The sequence below is a fragment of the Trachypithecus francoisi genome, unplaced genomic scaffold (genome assembly GCF_009764315.1).
Source record: "Trachypithecus francoisi isolate TF-2019V2 unplaced genomic scaffold, Tfra_2.0 Lachesis_group19, whole genome shotgun sequence".
NCBI lineage: Eukaryota > Metazoa > Chordata > Mammalia > Primates > Cercopithecidae > Trachypithecus > Trachypithecus francoisi.
The window spans coordinates 47,802,537-47,815,631 of record NW_022681464.1 but is presented as its reverse complement, the minus strand read 5'-3'; the positions used below and the strand labels follow the sequence as shown (position 1 = coordinate 47,815,631).

The 13,095-nt window shown below is 49.5% G+C and overlaps 1 protein-coding gene across 11 annotated transcripts in view; it reads right to left on the bottom strand.

Moving 5' to 3' along the window:
• LDLRAD4 (low density lipoprotein receptor class A domain containing 4) overlaps positions 1-13,095 on the bottom strand; it is a 436,719-nt gene that overhangs the window by 7,762 nt on the left and 415,862 nt on the right. For 8 of the 11 annotated variants that reach the window (XM_033178426.1, XM_033178425.1, XM_033178428.1 and 5 more), the window contains one exon: positions 1,428-1,481. The exons of the other annotated variants lie outside the window; for them this stretch is intronic. In XM_033178426.1, coding sequence (XP_033034317.1) covers positions 1,428-1,481 — 54 coding nt within the window. The remainder of the gene's footprint in view (positions 1-1,427; positions 1,482-13,095) is intronic. 11 annotated transcript variants of the gene reach the window in all.

The window sequence follows — 13,095 nt, the reverse complement described above, 5'->3', positions numbered from 1 at the left end:
CCTAGGGCATCCAGGAGGGCTGAGCAACGGAGAGCTGTGGGTAATGGAAAGCTCGGGCTCCTGGGAGTTACTGTGTGTGCTACGTGTGCATTTTCCCCTTGGAAACAGAACACACTAGGAACTCCAAGAGTCACAGGGCGAACAGCACTGCAGCCTGCACTCGGATTCGGTCACCAGTGACCTTGTCCAGGACTCGGCTTCTCTACAACTTACGAGGACAGGACAAGGCTGCCTGCTTTCTCAGGTCCCTGCCAGCTCTAGAACCTAGAACCTATGATTCAGAAAAGTAAGGAGGGGCTCCGAGTTTTTTCTATTTTTTTATCTTTTTTTTTTTTTTTTTTTTTTTGAGACAGGGTCTGGCTCTGTCAGCTAGGCTGGAGTGCAGTGGTGCCATCTTGGCTTATTGCAACCTCAGCCTTCTAGGCTCAAGCGATTCTCCCACCTCAGCCTCCTGAGTAGCTGGGACTACAGGTGCATACCACCATACCTGGCTTTTTTTTTTGAGATGGGGTTTTGTCATGTTGCATAGGCTTGTCTTGAACTCCTGAGCCTAAGTGACCCACTCCCCTCAGCTTCCTAAAGTGCTGGGATTATAGTCATGAGCTACTGCGCCAGCCAGGACTCTGGGTAAGCAGGAGTTATAACTTCACACAGTGGTACATGGAGCAGATACAAAGCACTGGGTCGACTTATTAATTACTTTTTAACAAATCCCCCAATAATGACTGTTTTTTCTTTGTGGCTCCTAGACTTTTCCAGTTATTTGGAATCTGAATAAAAGTTTCCTGTAGTTATTTTTAGTCACTGACATGAAAAATTTTTTTACTCAAGTAAATATCATAATTTATTTTTTCAAAACAAATCCAGGTAGTATATTTCTTACAAAATCTTCTCATTTGTTCTACCATCCCAGTTTATTCTAGGAGACAGCTCTTTTATATACATATATACACACACATGCGCACGTGCATATATGCATAGATGTGTGTGTATACATACATGTGTATATACATGCATTTAATATACCCACATATCTACACACATAGAGATATTGATTTCTCTCACATCATTATTTTTAACTTAAAGGCAAAAAATGTTATTTTAAAATCCACATTATTACACTTGGAGATGTGGGAATGAATCATGCTGCTATTTATAAACTATGCCCACACTTGCCAAGGCACATTAGTAGAAGCTTATGGGATCATGTAAAGATATGTGATTCTCAAATTGTTTTTGATAAGGAGCTTTAGCACGAATAATCCCTGGAAGATCCTAGGGGAAGTCCCCTCCCGCTTTTGACCAAAGTTCTAGGCAATGCCTTCCTCAGAAAGTGTCAGCCCGCCTCGCCTGGTGAGGCCCCCTCCCCTTCCACCCCACGTGGCAGGGGCACAACCCCCTCATCTCCACCTCCTGGGGCCCCTTACCTCCGAGGCGCCCGGCCGTGGTGCGGCGCTGTCTGAAGGCCACAAGCACCCTTCCTGGCGGAGGGGAAGGGGAGGAGAGTGGGGAACAAGAAACAGGAAAATCATTAGCCCCACAGCACCTAAAAACATGAACCACAACTTTGGAAAGGGGGATCTGCACAAAACGTGGAGCGAGATGGGGCGCGGAGGCTCACGCCTGTAATCCCAGCACTTTGGGAGGCAGAGGCAGGTGGATCACGAGGACAGGAGTTCGAGACCAGCCTGACCAATATGGTAAAACCCGTCTCTACTAAAAATACAAAAATTAGTTGGGCGTGGTGATGGGCACCTGTAGTTCCAGCTAACTCGGGAGGCTGGGGCAGGAGAATCGCTTGAACACAGGGGGCGGAGGTTGCAGTGAGCTGAGATTGCACCACTGCACTCCAGCCTGGGCGACAGAGCGAGGCTCCGTATCAAAACAAAACAAAAACAAAAACATGGATAAACAAACACACAAACAAAAGTGGAGAGAGAAAGAGCTGGTCCCTTTTCAGATCTCATGTCCACATGGAGGAGGGCTGGGAACAAAAGGAAACATGGAAACGTTGAACTCCTGGCCAGATTAGATTTGAAGTGGACTATGGCTCACTCTCCACACCTGGGTGCTTGAAATACACTCAAGACGACCGTCCAACGGCAGTGAGGGGCCGCCCGGCGAGGGCAGGCGGGTGGAGGAAGCCCAGGCAGAGGCGGCCCCCAGCAGAGGCGCAGCTCCGCGCTCGCAGGGACACCCCTGTCCGAGACGGGTCGGGACCCCCCGCGAGGGTCTCCTCCAGTCCGCGTATTCACAGGCAGCTACAACTCCACGTCTGGTAGCTCAGTATCTCTTTTCAAAAATGTTTGGCCAGATGGACAAGGCCAGCCACAGGCCTCGGGAAAGATTCTTCCCAAGGGTACGTGTGGTGCCCTTTTCAGCCCGGAACGCGGCCGTCAGCGGGGCCCGCGGGGCCGTCGGCCGTCTCGGGAGAGCTGGGACTCCACGGGGAGGAGCCCGCGTGTGGGGAATTCTCGGGAACGCGCGGGCTGGACCATCACTGCGCTCCGAGGGCCCCGGTGCCAGCAGCACACGGCGGGGTCCAGCTGTGCGCAGATGAAGGGTGGGCTCGGGGACCGCCTGTAACGTGAGCGAAGGGCCCGGCTTGGCGGGCACAGACCAGGGCGGGGCTCCGGCGCCAGGGGGAGGGGCGGAGTCGGGGAGGGGCGGAGTCGGGAAGGGGGCGGAGGCGGGGAGAGGGCGGAGGCGGGGAGGGGCGGAGTCGGGGAGGGGCGGAGTCGGGAAGGGGGCGGAGTCGGGGAGGGGCGGAGGCGGGGAGAGGGCGGAGTCGGGGAGGGGCGGAGGCGGGGAGAGGGCGGAGTCGGGAAGGGGGCGGAGTCGGGAAGGGGGCGGAGTCGGGACGGGGGCGGAGTCGGGGAGGGGGCGGAGGCGCTCCCACCGCCGGGGCCCTGGCTCCGCCCGCAGGGGCGCTCCTCGCTCCGGGAGCCCAGGCAGCCGCAGCCAGGAGCGCCGCCGGGTCCGTCTGCCGGGTACTCTTGAGGGGCTGAGCGGTTCCTGAAAACGCAGTGACTGTCCCCAGTGGCCTTATTTCCCGAAAAGCAAGCAAACACGGCCAAGTGCCCCCAGGAGCCCCCGTCCAGCGCGGCTGCGCCCCCGAGGCCCGGCCCTCGGCTGACCCGGCGCCCCGCTCCCTTCGCCGCACCCCAGGCCGACAGGCGGCCCCGCCACCCCAGACCGGAAACCGCCCGAGGCGCGCCTGCTGCTCCTCTGGGCCGCCGCCCCCTCCCTCACCCCAGCCCTCGGCCCGCATGTCCCGCGTCTCGCACGGGCCCCGGCCTCCCTCCTGGTCTGCAGCGCTGAGTGTCTGGGCAGAGGCCGCTGCGCTAGGCGGCACCGCCGCGGCTTCCCTGAACCTCGGACAATCTTAACCTATCTAATCCATCGATGGATCCATCTATCTCTGTCTAATCTATTTCTCTCTATCCATTCATCCATCTACTCTATCCATCTGTCCTTCTCATCTATCTCTATCCATTTGTCTCTGCCTATCCAACTTACCCATTCATCAAGCAATCTAGGCCATCTAGCCATCTAAATATCTCTCTCTCTCCATCCATCCATCCATCCATCCATCCATCCATCCATCGAATCCATCTATTGAGATGGGGGTCTCGCTATGCTGCCCAAGCTGATCTTGAACTCCTGGGCTCAAGTGATCCTGCCTCAGCCTGCTAAAGTGCTGAAATTACAGGCTAGCGCCACCATGCCGGGCTAAAGGACTCTCCTCCTCTCTGGGAAATTCACAGCACCCATAACTAAGAACTGCTGCTGTTGACATCTCATCAGACTTGTCTCATCTTTTCCTCTATATGTGTACTTTAACAAAACTACACAGGTAATACATGTATGCATTCTCCCTTGTACCACACACAACCAAAGACATTCTAGAGTCCCAAATCCACCCGTATCCTGGTGCTGCACCTCTGTACTGTGTCTTTTTAAATGCATTTCCCAGACCTATATGGGTGACACACATTGTTAAATAAGTAACTAAATTCTTTCTTAAGGCTTGTGAACCCAGGTGTCCCTCTTCTCCGTTCCCTCTCTCTCTCATTGGCCTTATCCAGCCTGTCAGCAGGTCTAACACATCCCACAGAGAGTTCCTGAAGCCGGGAAAGGGGTGCAAAGGGTAATTCAGGGCCTGCCTGCAGCCCTGGGTCTCCACCTTCCTCAGTCTTGCTGCCGGGGCCAAGCCAGCCCTGGACCTTTCCCAGGCAGCCCACCAGTGTGGGTCCCATCTGCTTCTGTTGCTCAAAACAAGGGCACAACTGTTATCTATTCATTTTGCTTGCTGGGGTGGAAAAGGGTGTCCTGCCCTGAGGTTCTCAAAGCCTGAGAACTAAGCCTAGAGCAGGAGGAGAGTTGGCCACTGGTAGAAAAGGAGTTCAGGTCATTCCTGCCTTGGGACATCTGCCAGACAGGATGGCCTGGAGATGGGAACTTTTCCTGCCTGGCTTTTGTTTTTTGCAGGAATAATGTAACAGCAAAATTAAAAATCCAAAAGGGGAGGAAATGCATCTACAGTCCCATCTTCCTAATACTTAAACAGAGTTTTTTTTTTTTTTTTTTGAGATGGAGTCTCACTCTGTTGCCCAGGCTGGAGTGCAGTGGCGGGATCTCAGCTCACTGCAAGCTTCGCCTCCCGAGTTCTGACTGGAGTTCTAGAAAGGCTGAATCCCAACCACCCCGTACCATTAGCTGATGCTCACTCCACAGCCTCCACACGCTGACTGTCGGCAAGGTCACCGTCCTTAGCCCTTAAACCTCTCGTGCTGCTGGTGAAGCCTGCTGGCTCCTGCTCCATCTCTATATAAAACAAGGATTTGACTCTGTGACCGGTGTCCTCCAAGGGACTTGTGCCAACTGAGAGAGCGCAGACAGCTGAGTACAAAGATGTGTCTCCCTTGTCTAGGCTGGGGGTCTTTTCACTCACCCCACATGCTACAGAGAACATATTCAGGGAGAAGGGGGCTCACTACACAGCTGGCTTCTGCTCAGATGGCAGCATTCCCGCATCCTCATTATGGGGCCAATTTTAATCAACAATGAAGGCACTGATGTTCTCGGCTAATGCTTGCATTGTTGTGTTACTCAAACAAGCTGTGAAATAAGATAATACTGAAAGTAGTTCACAGAATTTCGAGCAATAGGAACAAAACTTTGTTAATAACTTCACACAGGCTGAAATGCATTCCCTGTCTTGTAGGCTACTTCCTTGTAAGAACAACCAAAAGGGAGGCAGCCATTCACCCAGCTGTTCATTCATGACCTCACTATACATGTACTGAATACTTCCTTGCAGCGGGTCTCAGTCCTCTTCCGCTGCAACATGTGAGCAGATGTGCACACGTCCAACAGATACTGGTGCTGCATGTCCGCAAGGGGTGGGAGACGGGGGCTCTGCACAGTTCCCAGGGCTCATGGAGTCACTCCAAACCCAAGAAACTCAAGAAAGCATCCTGGAATGCCAGTGGGTTAGAGGGGCATTACTCTAGGGATCACTGAATGAATTCTAGTTTACTTTTTAAGTTACATTACTCTCAAATCACTCATGTTTGACCACTATAAGGATCAGTTCCTTGAGACCCACATCACACTGAGCAGGACTCATCAGGGGCTGCTACACCTGCCCCAGGATGCTTACGAGAAGGCACCTGCTTTGGGGGCACACAGGTCTGGCAGCAGCTCTCAGAGGCCTCCTGGATGTGCAGTGCCTTGCAAGCATGTTTTTATTCTCTTACTTTCTCCCTGGAACAACGGCACTAACAAAAAAGGTAACAAGAATTATCTGATGACAATTTAATGTTATACAGATGGAGGCTGCCACTATCAGCATAGGTATACATCTGTAAGGGTAAGAAGTCTCTGAGGTAGGTAGCCAGTGCATAGGCCAGAATTCTGGCCACGTTTTTCATTTTAAAATTTAAAACATTTTTATTATTTTTTAAGAGACAAAGTCTATGTTGCCTAGGCTGGGAAGCAGTGCATTTTCATAAATGTGCTGATAGCATTGAACTCCTGGCCTCAAACCATCCTCCCACCTCAACTTCCTGGATAGCTGGGACTACAGGTGTGTGCCACCGAGCTCAGCTTCTGCCACTTCCAAACTGTGATCTCAGGCAGCTCATTTAGTTTCTCCCAGCCTCAGTTTCCTTATTTGTAAAAAGAAGTTGTCATGAGGCTCAAATACCATCTACGAGAATTCCTTAGCACAGCGCCTTAAATAAGCTTCAGCAAATGGTAGCTCTTCTCATCACAGGTAGTGGTTACTTGCTGTTGTTACGCACAGTGCACAGTTAAAGAGGGGGATACATTTCCATTATCTCTCTTTTTTTTTTTTTTTTTGAGACAGAGTCTTGCTCTGTTGCCCAGGCTGGAGTGCGGTGGCATGATCTTGGTTCACTGCAACCACTGCTTCCCGGGTTCAAGCCATTCTCCTGCCTCAGCCTCCTGAGTAGCTGGGACTACAGGCATGTGTCACCATGCCCAGCTAATTTTTGTATTTCTAGTAGAGACGGGGTTTCACTGTGTTAGCCAGGATGATCTCGATCTCCTGACCTTGTGATCCGCCTGCCTCGGCCTCCCAAAGTGCTGGGATTACAGGCTTGAGCCACCACGCCCGGCATAATTTCCATTGTCTCTCTTAAGGTATTCCTTTAGGACGGGCGCGGTGGCTCAAGCCTGTAATCCCAGCACTTTGGGAGGCCGAGGCGGGCAGATCACGAGGTCAGGAGATCGAGACCATCCTGGCTAACACAGTGAAACTCTGTCTCTACTAAAAATACAAAAAATTAGCTGGGCATGGCAGTGGGTGCCTGTGGTCCCAGCTACTCGGGAGGCTGAGGCAGGAGAATGGCATGAACTCGGGAGGCAGAGCTTGTGGTGAGCTGAGGTCGTGCCACTGCACTCCAGACTGGGCGACAGAGCGAGACCCCATCTCAAAAAAAAAAAAAAAAAAAAAGATATTCCTTTAAAGATAACAAGTTCATTGACATTTCCTTATTATTTTTTTTTAAACAGTATTCCAAAGGTGACGTTTTGAATGGAAAGGCTGAGGAATAGGGGCAGCTTAAGCAATGTTGTGTTAATTCCAGGATTCTTCAGGAGCTTTCTCCTAAGGTTGGGTGCTGCATTAACCAAGAGACTCCTCACAGGCAAGTTCTTCTCTGGCTCTGGCTACTTGGTTTCAGTAGAACCCCAGGTGCTACGCAGACCAAAGGCCCGCCACTGCATAAAGACTATCTGTGCTCTTAAAACATTAGCCCAGCATAGCAATCAGCTGCCCACTGAGGCAGTGACCATGACTACACACCTCAGCAGAGATTATCTACACCATGCGCTGTTTTCTTGATGTCATGAGGTCACACAGGGAGGCAGTGGATGGGGTAAAACAAAACAAAGCAAAACAGAAAAAAACCAAACAACTTTTGGCCAGGCACGATGGCTCATGCCTGTAATCCCAGAACTTTGTGAGGCCGAGGTGGGTGGATCACCTGAGGTCAGGAGTTCGAGACCAGCCTGGCCAACATGGTGAAATCTTGTCTCTATTGAAAATACAAAAATTAGCCCAGTGTAGTGGTGGGTGCCTGTAATCCCAGCTACTCGGGAGGCTGAGGCAGGAGAATCACTTAAACGCAGGAGGCAGAGGTTGCAGTGAGCTGAGGTCACGCCACTGCACTACAGCCCGAGTGACAAGAGCGAGATTCTATCTCGGGAAAAAAAAAAAAGTGCTGGGTGCGGTGCTTCACACTTGTAATCCCGCATTTTGGGAGGCCGGGGCGGGCAGATCACCTGAGGTCAGGAGTTCAAGACCAGCCTGGCCAACATGGTGAAAAACCATCTCTACTAAAAATACAAAAAAAATTAGTTGGGCACGGTGGTGCACGTCTGTAATCCCAGCTACTCAGGAGGATGAGGCAGGAGAATTGCTTGAACCCAGGAGGCCGAGGTTGCAGTGAGCAGACATCATGCCACTGCATTCCAGCCTGGGCAACAGAGCAAAACTCCATCTCGAAAAAACAAAAACAAGAACAACTTTATAATGTTGAACTTTGTGAAAAGTTTTTATTCTCCTTTGGGCTTTTTTTTTTTTTTTCTAAAATGAAATTTGTATTGTGAATGAATACAATGGACCATTGAACAACATGTGTTTAAACCTGGCTGGTCCACTAAAATGCAGATTTTTTTCAACCCAGTGTGTATTCATGAGATGCAAAAACCTCTCATATGGAGGGGCCGACCTGTTTTGTCCGGGGGTTCAGCAGGACGGACTGCGGGACTTGAGCATGCTGGGACTGTGGTGTATTTGGAGGTCCTAGAACCAATCCCCTGACGGTACCAAGGGACAGCTGGGCCTTGCTGTTTGTCATTCTCCTGCGAGTGTAGTCACTGTCAGACCACCACTCCTGTTCGAACATCTCTGAGTAGGATGAGAACATTTTTCTTTGGGGTCTGTAAGGCTGTGGGCAGGGTCTTGACAGCAGTAAACACGCCAAAGGCAGAGGCTTTCCTGAGACAGCCTCTAGCCGACATCCACAGAAGGTACGATCTCACACATACACACATACACACACACACACAGGCATAGCTGTCTTCTCTGCTACGTACACTTGGAATTATAACATTAGTCTAGTGCTCTGGCCTCTCTGGCTTGGCCCTGGGAGCTGTCCCCAGGGGCAGCTCTGGTGAGCATGGCTACCCAGACCCCGGGACCACCCTGAGGGGCTGGCTGGTCAAATGGCTCTACTGAATCCAGACTTTTAATTCCTACATCTATGGAAAAGGGACACAGAACGGTTCCAAATCTTGCAGGCTTGAGGACAGACATTTTCAGACTCCTTTACACTTGAGCAATCTGTTTCATATTTTCTTCCTTCTGAATGGTCAGTGAACGGCCACACTAACAGGAAAATTCCCCACAAATTCAATCTGCTTGACACCAAAACATTTGCGTTAAAGAGAAAAAATATCACCGGACTTTCCAAATGATTGTCTTTATGGTGCTGAAAACCAAGACGTGTTATCTGCAGATCTGGAGCACAGTGACTGAATTTCCTTTTACATCAGACCATTTGGCACTTTTTTGGGGGGAGGTGGGAAATACTCCAATGTTACGGTATTTGGAGGTGGAACCTTTGCGCGGTAATTAGGTAATGAGGGTGGAGTCCTCATGAATGGGACCAGTACCCTTGTAAGAAGAGGCTGGGGGCTCTTTCCACAAGAGAAGGTGGCAGTCTGCCACGGGGAAGAGTGGCCTCATCTGAATCCAACCGTGCTGTCACTGTGGTCTCTCACGTCCGACCTCCAGAATAAGACATCAGTGTTTGTTGTTTACAAGCCACCCAGTCTACAGGACTTTGTTCTAGAAGTCAAACTAAGGCTGAATTTTAAAGTTTTAGCTCTTATGTTTATATTTTTGTCCATTTTGAGTTAATTTTTGAATATGTTATAAGGGCCCAATGTCATTCTTTTGCATGTGGCTATCCAGGTTCCCCATCACCACTCTGAAAAGGCTGTCCTTTCCCCATTGAATGGCCTTGGCATCCTTTCTGAAAATTATTTGACCATATATTTGAGGGTTTATTTCTGCACTCTCTATTCTATTCCATTGGTCTATATATTTGTGTATATCCCAGCACCACACTGTTTTGATTACTACAGCTTTATAGTAAGTTTTGAAATCAAGAATTTCGAGACCTTTAACTTTTCAAATCTTTTTTTTTTTTTTTAAGATTATTGTGGATATTTAGGGTCCCTTAAGATAATATATAAACTTTAAGATGGATTTTTTTTCCTATTTCTGCAAAAAGCCTCATTGGGATTTCAAAAGTTATTACAATGACGTCTGTGCATTGCTTTGAGTAGTACTAACATCTTAAAAATAGTTAAGTCTTCCAATTCATGAATACAAAGTATCTTTCCATTTATTTGTATCTTCTTCCATTTCTTTCAGCAATGTTTTCTATTGCTCAGTACACAAGTCTTTCACCTCCTTGGGTAAGTACATTTCTAAGTATTCTGTTCTTTTTGATGCTATTGAAAATGGAATTTTCTTAATTTCCTTACCGAATTGTTCATTGTACATGAAGATAAATGCAACTGATTTTCGCATGTTGATTCTGTATGCTGCTACTTTGCCGAATTCATTAGTTCTGACACTTTTTGGGTTATTTTTTAAATAGAATCTTTAGGGTTTTTACACATAAGGTCATGTCATCTTCTAACAGAGATACTTTTACTTCTTCCTTTCCACTTGGAATGTCTTTTCTTTCTTTTTCTTGCCTACTTGCTCTGGCTAGAACTTCTAATACTATGTTGAACAGAAGTAGTGAAAGTAGGCATCCTTGTCTTGTTCCTGGTCTTAGAGGAAAAGCTTTCAGTCTTTCACCATTAAGTATGATATAAGCTATGGGCTTTACATGGATAGCCTTTATGATGCTGAAGTAGCTTCCTTCCATCCTACTTTGTTGAGGGTTTCTGTCATGAAAGGATGTTGAATTTCATCAAGTACTGATGGCAGTGGTGGCCCATCTGGAGCAGCTGCTGCAAAGACACTGGCTGCAGCAGGGGAGGCATGGCCAGGGCTGTGTGCTCCACGGAGCCGGTGACAGCCAGAACAGGTGGGAGCCCTGCCCTGTTCTGAGTTGGTGGGGCAGGAGCCCTGCCCTCCTGGGTGCAGCTGCGGACCCAGGCATCCTTGTGCTCTCAGGGGCCTAGCAAAGTCCCCCTGCCCCTGCAGGCTCAGAAGTTCCTGGCTCATGCTGCCCGGCCTCTCCCAGCTCCTGGTGCCTGCTCCAGTTTTGAAGTGAAGCTGAGGCTGAGCCTGGGCACTGTCACAATTCGGCCAGGTGTGTGTCTGCTTGGGACGGTGTTGATATGCCAGCCCCCTGCCACCTCAGCCCCCTCCGGACTTTGGGTGCTAATAAGCATGGGTGGGAGGCTGAGGCAGGGGTGGGCTGAGGGTGGCTTGGTGTGGGCCTGCAAGTGGCCCTTGACACCAACAGCCTGGGCGCCGTGTACATGACTGATGGCAGCAGGAGGCAGGCAGGCTCCTGGGCAAAAAGGGGCAGGTCTCTGCTGAAGCCCCACCTTCAAGCCAGTGATGGCCTAAAGCATGGGGGCCAAGCCGTCAGTTCTGAGTGGAGTCCACAGACCAGAGTAAGAACTTATGATGCTTTTTCTGGGCCTGCCCGTGGCCGTCCGTGGACCAAACACCATGCGTTTCCTCCCTTTTGAGCTCATTAAAAATCCTGGATTCAGTTCAACTTGAACAGACGTTGGATCAACCTGCCTGTGGATAGGAGCTACTCACTGCAGGTCTCCTCTCCACCGAGAGCTGGACACCTACTGGCATGACCTGCCTGGGGAAGGGAGCTACCCACTATGGGTCTCCTCTCTGCTCTGAGCTGGACAGGCATCAGGATGATCTGCCTGCAGAAAAGAGCTACAGTCTGGGTCTCCCGAGAGCTGTGCTGTTGCTCAGTGAAGCTCCTCTCCACCTTCTCACCCACCAGTTGTCCATGTACCTCATTCTTCTTGGATGTGGGGCAAGAACTTAGGACCTGCTGAATGATGGGATTAAAGAGCTGTAACACAAATAGTGCTGAAACATGCCCCTCCACTCACCACACTGTGGGTGACAAGAAGGAAAGAAGAGCTACAGCCCTTTGGGGAGCCCAGACCTAGGGTTCTCCTAGCCAGGGCTGTGACACCCTCTTTGGGACTCTGCAGTTCCTGGTGTCTCCAAGCTTTCGGGTACCATCATGTTCCCCTCATCCAGACGTGAGTGCCTGCAGTAGATGCTGCATACAGTATATCTGGTCCAGCTGCAGCCTTGCACAGAGCAAGCACCTGTGCCAGCACCTGGAGCTACCTGCCCTGCCACAGCAACCAGCACACCTGGCTGTGCGCAGTGGCTGGACCTCGCACTCACTCGCTCACACACCCCTCACCACTCTGTGCCTGGCCTGCCTTTGGCAGGTGTGGGATCTGAGCCGGTAATGTGAGCTGAGCAGGGGCACGAGCAATACTCAGGCAGAAGGTGCCCTAAGGATCCTGTGACAATACTATTTCCGCATCAACTGAGATGACTGTGTGATTCCTTCCCCCAACTTCATTCTGTTAATGTAATATATGACACTGATGGAGTTTCACGTATGGAACCATCCTTGCCTTCTGGGAATAAATCTCCACTCGCTGATGATGTATAATCCTTTTACTTTTTTAAATTTAATTTTTATTTAGTATTATTATCATTTTTGAGACAGAGTCTCGCTCTGTCTTCCAGGCTGGAGTGCAGTGGCGCAATCTCAGGTCACTGCAACCTCTGCCTCCTGGGATCAAGTGATTCTCCTGCCTCAGCCTCCCGAATAGTTGGGATTGCAGGCGCATGCCACCATGCCTGGTTAATTTTCGTATTTTCAGTAGTGACAGGGTTTCACCATGTTGGCCAGGCTAGTCTCAAACTCTTGACCTCAAGTAATCTGCCTCCCTTAGCCTCCCAAAGTGCTGGGATTACAGGTGTGAGTCACTGTGCCCGGCCAGTATAACCCTTTTAATATACTACTGAATTTAGTTTGCTAGTATTCTGTTGAGGATTTTTGCATCAATATTTATAAGAAATATTAGTCTATGGTTATCTTTTTCTGTTGTGTCTTTGTCTGGCTTTGGTATCAGGAATGCTGGCCTCATCTTACAATGAGTTAGGAAGTGTTTCCACCTCTTGAAATTTCTAGAAGTTTAAGAAGGATTGATGTCAATTCTTTAAATGTTCGGTAGAATTCACCAGTGAAGCCACGTGGTCCAGGCTGGAGATTTTAGACTATTGGTTCAATCTCCTTACCAGCTACAGCTCTATTAAGATTCTTCTGTTTCTTCATGATTCAGTCTTTGTAGGCTGTTTGTAATATTTTTTTCATTTCATCTAGGTTATCCAATTGATTTGCATACAATTGTTTGCAGCACTGTTTTATAGTCCTTTTCATTTCTGTATCTTTTGGATCATTTGTCATCCAACTAATACATTTCACATTATTAAAGGACAGTCATCTGCAGCCATGACGTACTGAGGATTCC